Source organism: Lynx rufus, unplaced genomic scaffold (assembly GCF_022079265.1).
Source record: "Lynx rufus isolate CCGP_SWC_20201006 ecotype Redwood Valley unplaced genomic scaffold, mLynRuf1.p SCAF_1, whole genome shotgun sequence".
NCBI lineage: Eukaryota > Metazoa > Chordata > Mammalia > Carnivora > Felidae > Lynx > Lynx rufus.
The window spans coordinates 132,517,281-132,535,513 of NW_025814823.1; the positions used below are offsets into that span (position 1 = coordinate 132,517,281).

The window sequence follows — 18,233 nt, forward strand, 5'->3', positions numbered from 1 at the left end:
TGAATAATTCTTTTTATATGCTGTTGAATTCGATTTGCTAGTATCTTATTGAGAATTTTGGCATCCATATTCATCAGGGATATTGGCCTGTAGTTCTCTTTTTTTACTGGGTCTCTGTCTGGTTTAGGAATCAAAGTAATACTGGCTTCATAGAATGAGTCTGGAAGGTTTCCTTCCCTTTCTATTTCTTGGAATAGCTTGAGAAGGATAGGTATTATCTCTGCTTTAAACGTCTGATAGAACAACCCTGGGAAGCCATCTGGTCCTGGACTCTTATTTGTTGGGAGATTTTTGATAACCGATTCAATTTCTTCGCTGGTTATGGGTCTGTTCAAGCTTTCTCTTTCCTCCTGATTGAGTTTTGGAAGACTGTGGGTGTTCAGGAATTTGTCCATTTCTTCCAGGTTGTCCAATTTGTTGGCATATAATTTTTCATAGTATTCCCTGATAATTGTTTGTATCTCTGAGGGATTGGTTGTAATAATTCCATTTTCATTCATGATTTTATCTATTTGGGTCATCTCCCTTTTCTTTTTGAGAAGCCTGGCTAGAGGTTTGTCAATGTTGTTTATTTTTTCAAAAAACCAACTCTTGGTTTCGTTGATCTGCTCTACAGTTTTTTTAGATTCTATATTGTTTATTTCTGCTCTGATCTTTATTATTTCTCTTCTTCTGCTGGGTTTAGGCTGCCTTTGCTGTTCTGCTTCTAGTTCCTTTAGGTGTGCTGTTAGATTTTGTATTTGGGATTTTTCTTGTTTCTTGAGACAGGCCTGGATTGCAATGTATTTTCCTCTCAGGACTGCCTTCGCTGCGTCCCAAAGCGTTTGGATTGTTGTATTTTCATTTTCGTTTGTTTCCATATATTTTTTGAGTTCTTCTCTAATTGCCTGGTTGACCCACTCATTCGTTAGTAGGGTGTTCTTTAACCTCCATGCTTTTGGAGGTTTTCCAGACTTTTTCCTGTGGTTGATTTCAAGCTTCATAGCATTGTGGTCTGAAAGTATGCATGGTATAATTTCAATTCTTGTATTCTTATGAAGGGCTGTTTTGTGACCCAGTATGCAATCTATCTTGGAGAATGTTCCATGTGCACTCGAGAAGAAAGTATATTCTGTTGCTTTGGGATGCAGAGTTCTAAATAGATCTGTCAAGTCCATCTGATCCAATGTCTCATTCAGGGCCCTTGTTTCTTTATTGACCGTGTGTCTAGATGATCTATCCATTTCTGTAAGTGGGGTGTTAAAGTCCCCTGCAATTACCACATTCTTATCAATAAGGTTGCTTCTGTTTATGAGTAATTGTTTTATATACTTGGGGGCTCCGGTATTCGGCGCATAGACATTTATAATTGTTAGCTCTTCCTGATGGATAGACCCTGTAACTATTATACAATGTCCTTCTTCATCTCTTGTTACAGCCTTTAATTTAAAGTCTAGTTTGTCTGATATAAGTATGGCTACTCCAGCTTTCTTCTGGCTTCCAGTAGCATGATAAATAGTTCTCCATCCCCTCACTCTGAATCTAAAGGTGTCCTCAGGTCTAAAATGAGTCTCTTGTAGACAGCAAATAGATGGGTCTTGTTTTTTTATCCATTCTGATACCCTATGTCTTTTGGTTGGCGCATTTAATCCATTTACATTCAGTGTTATTATAGAAAGATACGGGTTTAGAGTCATTGTGATGTCTGTATGTTTTATGCTTGTAGTGATGTCTCTGGTACTTTGTCTCACAGGGTCCCCCTTAGGATCTCTTGTAGGGCTGGTTTAGTGGTGACAAATTCCTTCAGTTTTTGTTTGTTTGGGAAGACCTTTATCTCTCCTTCTATTCTAAATGACAGACTTGCTGGATAAAGGATTCTCGGCTGCATATTTTTGCTGTCTAGCACCCTGAAAATCTCGTGCCAAGTCTTTCTGGCCTGCCAAGTTTCAAAAGAGAGATCAGTCACGAGTCTTATAGGTCTCCCTTTATATGTGAGGGCATGTTTACCCCTTGCTGCTTTCAGAATTTTCTCTTTATCCTTGCATTTTGCCAGTTTCACTATGATATGGCGTGCAGAAGATCGATTCAAGTTACGTCTGAAGGGAGTTCTCTGTGCCTCTTGGATTTCAATGCCTTTTTCCTTCCCCAGTTCAGGGAAGTTCTCAGCTATTATTTCTTCAAGTACCCCTTCAGCACCTTTCCCTCTCTCTTCCTCCTCTGGGATACCAATTATGCGTATATTATTTCTTTTTAGTGTATCACTTAGTTCTCTAATTTTCCCCTCATACTCCTGGATTTTTTTATCTCTCTTTTTCTCAGCTTCCTCTTTTTCCATAACTTTATCTTCTAGTTCACCTATTCTCTCCTCTGCCTCTTCCATCCGAGCCGTGGTGGTTTGCATTTTGTTTTCCATTTCATTTAAAGCGTTTTTCAGCTCCTCGTGACTGTTCCTTAGTCCCTTGATCTCTGTAGCAAGAGATTCTCTGCTGTCCTGTATGCTGTTTTCCAGCCCAGCGATTAATTTTATGACTATTATTCTAAATTCACTTTCTGTTATATTATTTAAATCCTTTTTGATCAGCTCATTAGCTGTTGTTATTTCCTGGAGATTCTTCTGAGGGGAATTCTTCCGCTTGGTCATTTTGGATAGTCCCTGGTGTGGTGAGAGCCTGCAGGGCACTTCCCCTGTGCTGTGGTGTATAACTGGAGTTGGTGGGCGGGGCCGCAGTCCGTCCTGATGTCTGCCCCCAGCCCACCGCTGGGGCCACAGTCAGACTGGTGTGTGCCTTCTCTTCCCCTCTCCTAGGGGCGGGATTCACTGTGGGGTGGCGTGGCCCGTCTGGGCTACTTGCACACTGCCAGGCTTGTGATGCTGGGGATCTGGCGTATTAGCTGGGGTGGGTAGGCAAGGTGCACGGTGGCAGGGGGGCAGGCTTAGCTCGCTTCTCCTTAGGTGATCCACTTCAGGAGGGGCCCTGTGGCAGCAGGAGGGAGTCAGATCCGCTGCCGGAGGTTTGACTCCGCAGAAGCACAGAGTTGGGTGTTTGCGCGGAGCGAGCAATTTCCCTGGCAGGAACCAGTTCCCTTTGGGATTTTGGCTGGGGGATGGGCGGGGGAGATGGCGCTGGGGAGCGCCTTTGTTCCGCACCAAACTGAGCTCTGTCGTCCAGGGGCCCCGCAGCTCTCCCTCCCTTTGTCCTCCAGCCTTCCCGCTTTCCGAGCAGAGCTGTTAACTTATGACCTCCCAGACGCTAAGTCGCGCTTGCTGTCGGAACACAGTCCGTCAGGCCCCTCGGCTTTTGCAAGCCGGACTCGGGGGCTCTGCTTGGCTGACGAGCCGCCCCTCCGCCCCGGCTCCCTCCCGCCAGTCCATGGAGCGCGCACCGCCTGCCGCCCTTCCTACCCTCTTCCGTGGGCCTCTCGTCTGCACTTGGGTCTGGTGACTCCGTTCTGCTAATCCTCTGGCGGTTTTCTGGGTTATTTAGGCAGGTGTAGGTGGAATCTAAGTGATCAGCAGGACGCGCGGTGAGCCCAGTGTCCTCCTACGCCGCCATCTTCCCAGAATCCCTCAACTAACATTTTAAAAGGGTGCCAAGAAAGAAAACCAAAGCAGGAGGCATCACAGTCCCAGACTTCAAGCTATACTACAAAGCTGTAATCACCAAGACAGTATGGTACTGGCACAAAAACAGACAGATCAATGGAACAGAATAGAAAACCCAGAAATGGACCCACAGACGTATGGCCAACTAATCTTTGACAAAGCAGGAAAGAATATCCAATGGAATAAAGACAGTCTCTTCAGCAAGTGGTGCTGGGAAAACTGGACAGCGACATGCAGAAGAATGAACCTGGACCACTTTCTTACACCATACACAAAAATAAACTCAAAATAGATGAAAGACCTAAATGTAAGACAGGAAGCTATCAAAATCCTCAAGGAGAAAGCAGGCAAAAACCTCTTTGACCTCAGCCGCAGCAACTTCTTACTCAACATGTCTCTGAAGGCAAGGGAAACAAAAGCAAAAATGAACTGCTGGGACCTCATCAAAATAAAAAGCTTCTGTACAGTGAAGATAACAATCAGCAAAACTAAAAGGCAACCAACAGAATGGGAGAAGATATTTGCAAATGACATATCAGATAAAGGGTTAATACCCAAAATCTATAAAGAACTTATCAAACTCAACACCCAAAAAACAAATAATCCAGTGAAGAAATGGGCAAAAGATATGAATAGACATTTCTTCAAAGAAGACATCCAGATGACCAACTGACACAGGAAAAAATGCTCAATATCACTCATCATCAGGGAAATACAAATCAAAACCACCATGAGATACCACCTCACACCTATCAGAATGGCTAACATTAACTCAGGCAACAACAGATGTTGGCAAGGATGTGGAGAAAGAGGATCTCTTTTGCAATGTTGGTGGGAATGCAAGCTGGTGCAGCCACTCTGGAAAACAGTATGGAGGTTCCTCAAAAAATTTAAAATAGAACTACCCTATGATCCAGCAATTGTACTACTAGGTATTTATCCAAAGGATACAAGTATGCTGTTTTGAAGGGATATATGCATCCCCGTGTTGATAGCAGCACTATCAACAATAGCCAAAGTATGGAAAGAGCCCAAATGTCCATCGTCCATCGATGGGTGAATGGATAAAGAAAATGTGTTTTATATATATATATATATATATATATATATATATATATATATATACATATATATACACACACACACATACACACACACACACATACACACACACACAAACACACACACACATACATAATGGAGTATCACTCAGCAATCAAAAAGAATGAAATCTTGCCATTTTCAACTACGTGGATGAAACTGGAGGGTATTATGCTAAGTGAAATTAGTCAGAGAAAGACAAATATCATGTGACTTCACTCACATGAGGACTTTAAGAGACAAAAGAGATGAACATAAGGGAAGGGAAACAAAAATAATATAAAAACAGGGAGGGGGACACAACAGAAGAGACTCATAAATATGGAGAACAAATTCAGGGTTACTGGAGGGGTTGTGGGAGGGGGGATGGGCTAAATGGGTAAGGGGCACTAAGGAATCTACTCCAGAAATCATTGTTTCACTATATGCTAACTAATTTGGATGTAAATTTTAAAAAATAAAAAATAAAAATAAGTAAATAAAAAAAAATAAAAAATAAAAGGGTGCCAAGAATACTCAATGGGAAAAGAATAGTCCTCCATAGTAAATGGGGTGGAAAAAATTGGACTGCAAAAAAATGAAACGGGACCCCTATCTTGCACAACTCATAAGAATTAACTCAAAATGAGTTAAAGATTTAAGCATAAGACCTAGAAGAAAATATAGGGGAAAAGTGTTTTCAACATCACCAATCATCTGGGAAATGCATATCAAAACTACAATGAGATATCACATCACACCTGTTCGAAGGATTAATATGAAAAGACAATAGATTACAAAAGCCAGTAAGAAAGGGAAGAAAAGGGAACCCTTGTTGATGGGAATGTAAATTGGTATAGCCACTATGGAAAATAGTTTGGAGGTTCTTCAAAAAAGTAACAGAACTACCATATGATCCATAAATCCCACTTGTGGGTATACAGCCAAGGGAAATGAAATGACTATCTCAAATAGATGTTCATTGGAGAACTAATTACAATAGCCACAATATAGAAACAATCTAAGTGTCCATCGAGGGATAAATGGATAAAGAAAATGTGGTATATAGATCCACAGACACACACACACTAGAATATTGTTCAGTCATAAAAAGAAAGAAAATCCTGTCATTTGGTTCGATGAAGATGAACCTTGAGGGAATTACAAGTGAATTAAGTCAGATTGAAGACAAATACTGTGTGATCTCACCTATATGTATAATCTAAAAAAGCTGAAATCCTAGAAACAGTAAGTAGACTAGTGGTTGTCAGGGACTAGAGTGTGAAGGAAAATGGAGGTATTCAAAGTGTACAACTTCCAGTTATACGATGAATAAATTCTGGAGGTCTCGTGTAGAGTATCATGACTATAGTTGACAATACTGTATTGTATACTTGAAAGTTGCTAAGAGAGTGGATTTTGAATGCTCTCACCACACACACAAGAAAAGGTAATTAATTATATGATGTGATGGATGTGTTAACTAACCTTATCATGGTAATCATTTCACAATATATATGTGTATCAAATCATCACGTTGTACACCTTAAACTTATACAGTGTTATATGTCAATTATATCTCAATAAAGCTGGAAAAAAAAGAAAAAAGGAGAAAACACAAATTACAAATATCAAGAATGAATGGTGGAACATCATTATTCATATGACAGACATTAAAAAAGACAAGGGATTATTATAAACTGCATGATAATAAATTGACAATTTAGTTAAAATAGTCTAAATGCTTTGAAAGACATAATTAACAAAAAAACTCAAAAGATTTAGATAATGTGCTATCCTATATTTAATTTAAAAACCAAATTATTAATCAATAATCTTCCCATAATGAAAATTCCAGGCTCAGATGGCTTCATTGGTGAATTCTACCAAACACTTAAGGAAGAAATAACATTAACCTTATGTGTACAAACTCTTCCAGAAAATAGAGCAATTTATATGACTAACTTTATTCTAACACTAAAACTCAACTCAATTTAATTTGTATGACTAACTTTATTCTGATACAGAACTCAACAAAGATATTAAAACTACAAACCAACCAATTTTTTAAAAGATTGTGCTAAAATAACTAGATATCCATGACAAAAAAAGGGACCTGAGTTTTTACCTCACACTACACAAAAAATTAACTCAAAATGGATCATAGATCTTAATATAAAAAGCTAAAAGTATAAAACTTCTAGACAAAAATACAGAAGAAAACGTTTACAATTTTGAAGTAGGCAAAGACATTTCAGGACACAAAAAACACAAGCCATAAAAGAAAAATTTTTTTAATTACACTTCATCAAAATTTTTAAATTTTGTTTTTTTTACAAAATACCATAAAAAAAAATGAATGGCAAACAACAGACCTGGAGAAGATAGTCACAGTCACATTATGTATATATGACAAAGACTTTTACCCAGGTTATAATGAGAAATCTTGCAACTCAATAAGAAGAAAACACCACAGTTAAAAAGAAAGAGTGGGAAAAAGATTTTGACTAGATATTCAAAGAAGATAATGAGTGACAAATAAGTATATGAAAAGATGCTCATCATCACTAACATCACTATTTACCAGAAAATAGTTGCTTAACTAATTAAAATTACAATGAGATGCCACTGAAATGCATAATAATGGCTAAACTTAAAAAGACAAAAACAAATGTTGGCAAGGATCTTGAAGTAATCAGAACTCTCAGAGATTGCTAGTGAGAATGTAAAGTGGTATAGAGACGCTTTGAAAACCAGTTTATGATAGAGTGAACCTAACACATACCATACTACCAACAGTACCACCCAAGACAGATGAAAGTATATGTCCAAACAAATACGTGCATGTGGATGTTCACAGCAGTTCTATTCATCATAATAGCCCCAAACTAGAAAAAACCTAAAATGTGGTAGGTGCTATCATTATTAATAGGGAATATTGTTCAGAAAACAACAACAACAACAACAACAACAACAACAAAGCTACTGGTACACACAACATGGGTGAATCTCCAAAGCATTATGCTAAGGGAAAGAAACTAATCACAAAAGAGTACCCACTATATAAGTCCACTTAAATGAAACTATAGAAAAGACAAGGCTAATCTATAGTGATGGAAAGTAGATCTGTGGCTGTCTGGGCCCAGAGAAAAGGTGGAGACTGACTATAAAAGGGAATAAGGGGACTTGTTCAGGTAATGGAAATGTTGATATCTTGATTATGGTGGTGGTTAAACGGTTATATACATTTGCCAAAATTCACTGATCCATACTCAAAATGTATGCATATTTATTGTATGTAAATTATACCAAAATAATGTTTTAAAATGTACTCATGGGAAAGCAAACTCTTCCAGAAAATAGAATACTTCTTCACTCATTTATAAGATTAACATTGTTTTGACATCAAAACTAGACAAAAAGCATTAAAGTCCCAAATACAGTCTCAAATATTAAGAATCCCTCAGTGTATGTTAATTATTAGCCTTCTATTATGAAAGTAGAGCCCTAATCAAGCATTTAGAGACAACCTAAGTACTTGCAACAGGAAAAGGCAAGTTCAGATAAAAGAAAATAGTAATAAGAGCTTCCTAATACAGGTAGCCTAATTTACCATTTTGTCATGAAGTCTGCCACATTTCTCCTTAAAAAAAAAAAAAATCATCTCTTAACCAATCTTCTATATTCCTATCGGTAAGACGAAACATTGGTACTGATTTCCAAAAGCAAGGCCAATATACACCTGCAGCTTTTGCTAAAACATTTAACACTTCCATAAATTCTCTCAAAATCAGAGTTATAGTTCATTAAATCATGATTAATTAATAAATGGGTTAAGTTAATTAAAAGATTTATGATCTTAGGACCTATTCTTTTTTGTGAGAAAATATCAGACATGTACAATAGTAGAAAGAGTGGCATAATGAACTCCCATTCATATATTTTCAAGATGATAAAATTCAAGATGCTATTCTTGCCTTATCTTTCTCTTTTTCATTTTCTTTTCAAAGTAAATCTCAGACATCCTGTCACGTCAGTCCTGCATATTGAAATATGCATCTCAAATAACTATGACAATTTTTAAGATCTTTTTAAGATTATTTATTCTTATACCATGTGGAAACATCAGACTTTTCTCAACATAAAGAAGTCTGGTTGAATTCTTGCCATCCCCTTTCAACATCATAATTTTTTCAATTGCTGAAATTTTTTCAATTTTTTCAATTGCTGAAATCTATGGCAACTAGTTTATTAACAAAAAAATATTTCAATGAACATTCATTTATATAAGGTTCATTAATTGCCTTTGGCTTATAGCTACATTACAGCTAGACATGTTACTTAAATATTGCATAAACCTCAATCTTTCTTGTTTTCACAAAGCCATGGAGAGAAATAAAAGTGGTCACTAATTCAATTCCCGTATGGTCCACCCCCCACCCCCACCACTAAAAGTGGTCACCAAGGCCTACTCAAGGAAAAATTTGTCCCATACCTGTTTAAAATGGATATTCTATACCTACACAAGTATACAGTGGGTGCAAAACCATATTCTACACAATGTAAAGAATACATTGAAAATCTTCACTCTAGTGATTCAATGAGGGCACTTCTCAATAATTTATAGTCAAATATTCTTCACTGTGATGAACCTGCAGATATTGTCACATCACTTACAATCCATCCTACTAAATGACACAAGTTATAAAAATTCAGCACACTCTATCTGAAAACTATACCTGATATATTTACCATGGCTGTTGCTTTCTTTCAGGGAGAATAGGGGATTGTATTTTAGTGATGCCATGAGTTGTGCCAGAGTTGACTTGCTAAGTTCCTTAAAGCTAAGCCCAAGATCTTAAAAACAAGTCAAGGGATCTCCATCCATGAAATAGATTTTCCTTAAGTGACAAAATAATAATTTGTTACATTGAAAAAGATATGTTAGATATATCCCGCCTCATTGTCTGGGGAAAAGGGAATAGAGGAAACTGACCCATTAATCAACTGGACATGGAAAGATAGCTGATTTTTAGTTTGTCAAATAACATTTTTAAATGGAAGAATTTCTTCTGGCTCTCAACATAAAGCATTTTGTAGATTCCCCACCTCCTCATTTTTTAGCAGTTGCATTATCAAACAAGAATTAGTTGCGAAATAAAGTTATTCCAGAGCATATAAATCTTAAAAGGTATATTGATACTCTACTTCTCTTTCATAATCTTCTACATAAGGTACAAACCATTCATCTTACAAAGAATTAGAAGGAATTACCCAAGAGGCCAAAAACAACAAAAAGGACTCTAGGAATTCTGACAGAGAAGGTCAGTTAGAATCTTCATCTTAATAAAAGATACAAAGAAAGATAAACTCTCACTTCAGCTATTAAGTACATACAAGAATGAGCCTTACAATGCATCTGCTGACACTGACTAACTTATGACTGCATGTGGAAATGGTGCTCCCATACATACATAATTTATCCACTGTATGTTACTTGTCCTAACCTTTCAATGTAATTGAATCCAACGGAACCTATTAAATTCAGTCTGGTTGCATAAGATTATGACAGTCATTAATGAGCCAGAGTTTTAAGTGCGTTGAAGATAAACTGACTGGTTCAGAGGCTTTCCCCTTTTGTACTCCTGCTGTTTATTGCAATGGAAACTAGAATACCAATATTTTTAAGACTTCATTAAAACTGTAATACTGACTTTTCCTCATGTCTGAATCAAGTTAGGTTTAAACTTGCTAGTCATTTGCATTTACATAAATCAACACTAATTTTGTACAATTTAAATTGCAATCTTCAAAATAATGCAACAGACTGACTCAATTTCACTCTCCACTTTGAAAAAAAAATAGCTGAACTACAGATTTATCTTAGGAATGACCTCTGAGGCAAGTGTATAATAAACATTCATTTCTATTTGTTCTTCTTTTCCCCCATCCATTTCTCTACCAAAAAAGTAGACTGTAAAACTTAAATCATACAAATGTCAGGAGTTCCTGCAAATAGGCTGCTTGTTTCACTTAAAACTGTTTGACTATCCTTTTACAGTTTTCAAATTTCTCTCCTTCCACATGAGCAGGCTTTTACATTTACTACTGCCTGTTGCTTGAAATAAACAAAGTAAGGATTTTACTGCTATGTGTGTGTATTCGGGGGGACAGCCATAGGACAGTTTGGGGCACAGATTTATTTAAAGCAAATATTAAAAACTCCAGAGCCTCCTAAAAAGTGATGAAAATGATGTCTCACTGCTCTCTGTAACATCAGTTTTGATTGTGTATGTATGTGTGTGTGTGTGTGTGTGTGTGTGTGTGTGTGTGTGTCAGTGACATACAAGTACACCTGAAAACACAAGTTACACAGCATCAATTGCACAAACTTTATGTTTGGAAAAGGTATGTTCACAGCTGTATGAAGAGTGAAAAGTCAAAGCAGACTTTATGGTAGCAGTGTCAATAGTGATTTTAAAATATATAGGTGTTGTCACTTAATGAAAAAACAGATCACTTAAACAATTTAACTTGGAGGAACTAGGTGATGAGCAGACCATGCTAAAGGTAAATTATTTCAAATACATGTAACAAAACTTAAGTGTGGTGCATTCACCACTCTAAAACTATGGGTCATTGAACCATAAAGATTATTTAACAAGTCTCCAGTTCTTAAGATGATTTATCTCAACACCCCAAATGATAACATTCTCTATTGAAATCAGACAAAAAGGCGGTAAAATACGGTTGAGCACAGGCGTTCCACACAGTAGTTATGAGTTGCTCAAAAGAGTGGAGTTCTAAAATTTATTTTGATTTTCTTAAACTCACTCACTTGTGACCAATCTCATGTGCAATGGTAAAAGCTGAACCCAGGCCAATGTCTTCATTAATGCTGCAGCTCCTTTCAGGCTCACACATTCCAGCCACAGAGGCCAAGCCTGAATAAACAGAAGGAGACACAAAGGGTCAAGCCAAGGTGTTTCAGTCTTAAAAAGCCCATACTTATAAATGCCTGGATTCTTTTTAATAACCTCCATGCACAGAAGGAGCAGTTGGCAAAAGGTTAACTTTCTAGTCATTTGCAAAATCACTGGGGGGAGTTTCACTTTGCCGGCTAGACATTAATATTTTTTGAACTGCAGTCAGTGCTGGAAAATGTCTAGACTAGGGGTTAGATTTATAAATTTTACTTCTGGTAACTTGGGACCACCTAGTAACTTGAGCCAGAAGAGGGAATTCAAGAAAGCATTTCTATTTTAACATTCTTTAGGCTGTAGAAAGCAAAATATATCCACATTATTTTTCTAAAGAGATCTGTTTAAGTTTAGTGGGTTCATAAAAATATACAAGCAACTTTTTAGTTACCAAAAAAAGGGAATCCCAAATAATTTTTTAATGACTTTTTTTTATAAAAGCAAAAATGAATGATTCAAAAGAGAAAAAGGAGAACTGTTAAAAAATAGGTTTTGCATTTTTTTAATCTTCTGAAATCAGTCCTGGTAGTGATGCAACAGTGTCTTTTGGTATTTTAATGGAAAGCAAGTCTTTCACGCACTCAGTGTATTTATCCCTCTCCCATCCCCCTTCAATGTCTTAGTTTTACTAATAAAGCAAAAACTACAGTGTTAACTTGCTGATTTTAGTGAAATGTTATGTTTTCAAGGTATTCTTCCCTTGGGAATTTTGGCCTGTAAAAGCTTTCATATTTACTTCCAAATAAATATCATGCCCTGTGAATTAATACATAACTTTAAAACAGTACTTAGAAAAAAGAATTTTTGTGTGAAAGATAAAATGTCATGTGTCATAAGGAAACAGATGCCAAATCATATTTAACACATATAGGGATGACAGTTATTTAGAAGAAATTGAAGGAAAAGTAGAAAAAACATTTTATATTTTATATGTTAGTAGTCTACTATCATTACCCAAGTAATAATTATCTCCCCACAAAAAGTGGTTCGAATTCAATTCAATGAATATTTATTGACTGCAATAAACAATGTTCTATGCTAAGTACAATTTCCCAGCTACACTAATTTGGAATAGTAACAGCTATTCAGTTAATATTTTTACTGACAAGAAAGTTCTAGAAATTGTTTCTCTGTACCTTCTAATATAAAATATGAACATAATAGCCACACTGGAACAAAGTTGAGGTCAGTGTTAGATTACCTAATAGACTGTTTGCTTTTCCTACTGTTTTATGTGGAAGGAGCAGGAGTTGGGAAAGAGGTTGATTTCTGCCTCTCTGAGTTATTATAAATACTAGTGTTATCTTGTAGTGTCCTTCTACTGACTTAGAAGTCTTGAGACCTGAAGAAGAGGAAGTAAAAAGAGGTACTAGTTGGGGCAAGGTGACTTGATTTTTTTTTGTTAATCAAAAATATTTAATCAATGTTACTTCCAAATTCCATTAAGAGAAAGAGAGAGAAGGAGAAGGAGAGAAAGAATACAAAAAACGTTTGCTGTAGATTATCTGGCTTTAAGCTATTGAGTTCAATATCATCCATGATATTGGGAGAACAAAGCCACACTGAAAAATGTTTCTGTTTTGAGCTTTATGAAATTTGGCTAAAAAACAATTACAAAGAATAATTATTGTGAAAGTAACATTTCTTCTATTTTCCAAAATATATTATTCCATGGGTTAGCTTTTTGCTTGTTGTTATTGTGGTTGTTTGGTTTATGCCATGTGGTAGTATTTTTCTCAATGACTCCCCAAGGTGTATTTGCAAGCACAGATTTACTTCTGTATCTGATAGAAAATTAACTTAGTTGTTCTACTAAAAGAACAACTTTAGAAAAAACATATTTGGGAAATAACTACTAGTTGAAAATGCAGAGCTTAATCTTAAGTGAAATAAAATAATTTAGATGTTATTTTTACAACCCCTACAACTTTCTGTATTTCTATAAAATTGAAGTTGTCAAAGTTCTTACGTGTGATTGTGTTAATAGGGGTTTGATTACTCTTTGGGTCATTTAGATTTCCTCAGTTTGATGGCCACAGTTTGCACCCTTAAATCTACTTAGCCATGTAACAGTTGGTCATCAGAAGTACTAAGTACAATATGCAAGTATTAGCATAAAACCAACATGAAAGTTGCCAGAATAACCACCCAAAAAGAAAAAAACCTGATAAATTCTGTACTGATAATATATTTTCCACATATGAAGGTCAACACATGTAAACATATGCACTCAGTTTTCACCGTGACATAATACAAAAAATAATTTACAATGGTTTATAATTTGAAAAATAATTTATACTGAGCTTGAAAATGCATTGACATGTACTAAAGTATTATTGTATTCATTTGAGAAATTAATAAATTATAAAAGTTCGAATACATACTCGGGGGAAAAAAAGAGATGTAGGGTAGAAAAATATCTTGAATCTACTTTGGTAAAAATAACAAGAAAAGTACAGGCAGTGTTATTACTAATATCCTAATAAAGAACATATCTCAATGTAAATAATCTACCTTCAAAAATCAGAATACAATATGTGTATGTATATGTATACATATATACACATATGTATATCCTCAGAATATATATATACTAGAAAAATACAAGCTCTAGCTTTGAAGCTTAGTGTCCATTGTACCTAAAATTGATTAAGCACTTAGTAAATGCTTTATTGAATTTGAATAATAGAGAGGTTAGGTTAAACAGTATAATTTCTACAATAAGTAATAATACCAGTGCATTTTATAGTACTTCTTTACCAAACATCTTTCTTGAAATGATTTTTACAATATCCCTGCTGCATAAGGGCAGATACTGCTCCTACTTTGTAGATAAGGAAATTGAGGAACAAAGTCCTAAATGAAGAGTAAAGGCTAATGCAATGAAACTGTCAAAGCCAGCTGTTAGTTTCCAGTTTAGGGTCCTTTCCAATGAATTACATTGTCTAATTAACCTAAAAACCTAAATCTTTTTGAACTGAGATCTCTAAGGAAAGACAGCTCTTTTGCCATTATGCTTTTTAACTAGCAAACTTCTCCACTATAAATACTCAAATTGGTTAATTGGGATTTCTTCTTTACCCTTAAATCCCAAGGGAAATGCGGTAGGAGAAGAGTGGAAAGGCAGATAAAAATCAAGACAAGTCTCTATAAACAGGTGGTTTTCTGAACTCCCTAGGAAATTGGGTAACATCTTTTCTCCCATTTCTACTTAAATTTGATCTTCCCAAAATTCTTTTGAGGGGCATAGGAATAGATTTCACAATTGTTCCTTTACATATAAGAAAATTGAGACTTTTCATAGAGACAGTAGAAAATTCACCTTCAGGTGCTTAACTTTTGTGTCTGTATAAAGTCTCTATGACACTAAAAAATTTATCATAGAAAAAAAAAAGCCTGTTCTTAAAAATAACTCTAGTTGTTTAACAATTAAGTCTACTTGAAAGCTATCATTTCCCTCCATTTATATTTGCAGTTAACTTTTAACCAGAATGAGGTTATGCTCTGCAACAAAATGTAATTTTTTAAATTCTAAAATACTACAGAAACACTTTTCAAAAAAACAAATGATATTTGGGGAGCAAAAGAAAAATACTCCTGTTCTCTCTCTCTCTCTCTCTCTCTCTCTCTCTTATTTTATTATTGTTCAGGTACTGAAAATTTCTAATATCCTAACTTATAGGGATATACATGTTCCACAAAATTGCACCGAAGGAAGTACATTAAGAACACAACATCTCTCCTTTAAGTATCCCCCACCAGTTTTCCCCCTTTCCTTTCCTAGCCTGATATTTGAAGATGCTGTTTGCTTTCCTTTGCTCTCAAATTCCTTGGTATTTTTGGAAAATACATTATAGAGTGGTAACTTTTGATTCAACATGATTGTTTGAAGATTTAGAAACATCTTCTAAGTTGTTTTTAATCATCATTCCACTTGTTTCCTAGTAAGTGACATACCACAAAGGTTAAATTTTTAACAATTTATGGGAGTAATTTCAGATGTGCCAGAAGGGAAAATGACCAAATTAATGATGAAGAGTAAAGTCACTGGACCAAAAAGACAATCTGAACTATCCTCCCTTCATAAAAAACTTACCCAATGTTCCACAGGGCTTATTTTTATAAGTGCAGATATCATATCTATAGAGGAGAAAAAAGAGAGATGAAATTTGTAATCTGATCAAATTTGTAAAATATTTTCGTATATTCATCACATTTCTTTCTTGGAGCTCTGGGTTGTCAGACCACAATCAGTGCAATTATGAGCAGCCAGCTGGAGTGTCGGCATTTTCAGCACTCTGGGGGACACACCGGCTGCACTACACTCGCAGCCTCTGGCTGCAAGCCAATGGGACACCTGCCAGTAAGAAAGAAAGGTTAAAGTGGATTTCTGTAATTGCAAGTTCCAGAAAACCATCTACCATACTGTTTTGAAGCTAGAATAGCTTGTCTGCAGATTGCTACTGCTTCTACAAAAAAGCAAATGAGTGGCTTTTTATCCCCAATCTCTTTGAACCTGCTGGAATATTTTTTTTATTATACCCACAGATTGTGTTTTATACTGCTGAGCTATGAGAACTATCTGGAGTTCCTTCAACTCTAACACAGGTTCTTGTTTTAAAAAATTAGCCCAATACAGCAATGGGAATAAAATTGATATCACATAGTTTTCCTACTTGCATACCATCAATTTAGCATGTTTAAAATACAAGTATTTTTAAGTGAATTTGCAAATAGTTAAACAAATATCTCAACAGAAGCTTTCCTAATGTTGGCTGGACTTTAATGCTATACTGCATTATAACTAAATAGAAAATATTAAGTCCATAGGTAATGTTGCAGATTTTAAAATACATTACATTTAGAAAGCTAAATCAATATTGATATGAAAACCTATTCTAGGGGCGCCTGGGTGGCGCAGTCGGTTAAGCGTCCGACTTCAGCCAGGTCACGATCTCGCGGTCCGTGAGTTCGAGCCCCGCGTCGGGCTCTGGGCTGATGGCTCAGAGCCTGGAGCCTGTTTCCGATTCTGTGTCTCCCTCTCTCTCTGCCCCTCCCCCCGTTCATGCTCTGTCTCTCTCTGTCCCAAAAATAAATAAACGTTGAAAAAAAAAAAATTTTTAAAAAAAAAGAAAACCTATTCTAAGCATTTTTATATATTCTTGTAATCTTTAAAACCAAAAGCATTGGGGCGCCTGGGTGGCGCAGTCGGTTAAGCGTCCGACTTCAGCCAGGTCACGATCTCGCGGTCCGTGAGTTCGAGCCCCGCGTCGGGCTCTGTGCTGACTGCTCAGAGCCTGGAGCCTGTTTCCGATTCTGTGTCTCCCTCTCTCTCTGCCCCTCCCCCGTTCATGCTCTGTCTCTCTCTGTCCCAAAAATAAATAAACGTTGAAAAAAAAAAAAAAAAAACCAAAAGCATTGCATTTTAAAGTGAGAATAAAAAAGAAATTTAAAAACACTGATCATTTTTATTAGCCTATGTTTTATGCTAGAAATGAAAGCTTTTCAGGTAAAATATAATATTTCACAAGCTACAGGAAAATCCAAGTTATAAAAGTTCTTTGATTGTACATAAATAAGAGTCCATAATACTGAGGGAAGGGATTAATAATTAATCCCTTCTTGTTCACCAGATCAAAATGTATTTTCAAGAAACAAATATCACTTTTTTTTTTTTTTTGAAGGAAGATGGCAGCGTAGGAGGATGCTGGGCTCACCGCGACCTGCTGATCACTTAGATTCCACCTACACCTGCCTAAATAACCCAGAAAACCACGAGAAGACTAGCAGAATGGAGTCTCCGGAGCCAAGCATAGAAGAGAGGCCCACGGAAGAGGGTAGGATGGGTGGAGAGGCATTGTGCGCTACACGGACTGGCGGGAGGGAGCCAGGGCAGAGGGGCAGCCCACCGGCCAAGCAGAGCCCCCGAGTCTGGCTGGCAAAAGTGGAGGGGCCAGACGGAGTGTGTTCGGACAGCAAGGGGGACTTAACATCTGGAAGGTTATAAGTTAACAGCTCTGCTCGGAGAGAGGGAGGGCTGGAGGACAATGGGAGGGAGAGTTGTTGAGCCCCGGACTACAGAGCGCAGCTTGGCGGGGAACAAAGGCACTCGCCAGTGCCATCTCCCTTGCCCATCCCCAAGCCAAAATCCCAAAGGGAACCAGTTCCTGTCGGGGCACTTGCTTGCACCACGCAAACACCCAAGGCTGTGCTTCTATGGATCCATCCCTCCAGCGGCGGTTCTGACTCACTGCTGGTGCCGCAGGGCCCTGACGGAAAAGTGAGCTGAGCCTGCCCCTCCTGCCCCTATGCACCTTGCCGATCCACCCCCATCTAATACGACAGATCCCCAGCACCACAAGCCTGGCAGTGTGCAAGTAGCCCAGGCAGGCCTCGCCACCCCACAGTGAATCCCGCCCCTAGGAGAGGGGAAGAGAAGACACACACCAGTCTGACTATGGCCCCAGCGGCGGGCTGGGGGCAGAGGTCAGGTCTGACTGCGGCCACGCCCACCAATGCAAGTTATTCAAGACAGCACAAGGGAAGTGCCCCGCAGTCCTGCACCACTCCAGGGACTATCCAAAATGACG

The 18,233-nt window shown here is 37.2% G+C and overlaps 1 protein-coding gene across 1 annotated transcript in view; it reads right to left on the reverse strand.

Annotated features, from left to right (window-relative positions):
* Window positions 1-18,233, reverse strand: part of ADAMTS6 (ADAM metallopeptidase with thrombospondin type 1 motif 6) — a 303,804-nt gene that overhangs the window by 165,498 nt on the left and 120,073 nt on the right. Inside the window, exons 7-8 of the mRNA XM_047087098.1 lie at window positions 15,740-15,783; window positions 11,502-11,607 (exon numbers count right to left, since the gene is read on the reverse strand). Coding sequence (XP_046943054.1) covers window positions 11,502-11,607; window positions 15,740-15,783 — 150 coding nt within the window. The remainder of the gene's footprint in view (window positions 1-11,501; window positions 11,608-15,739; window positions 15,784-18,233) is intronic.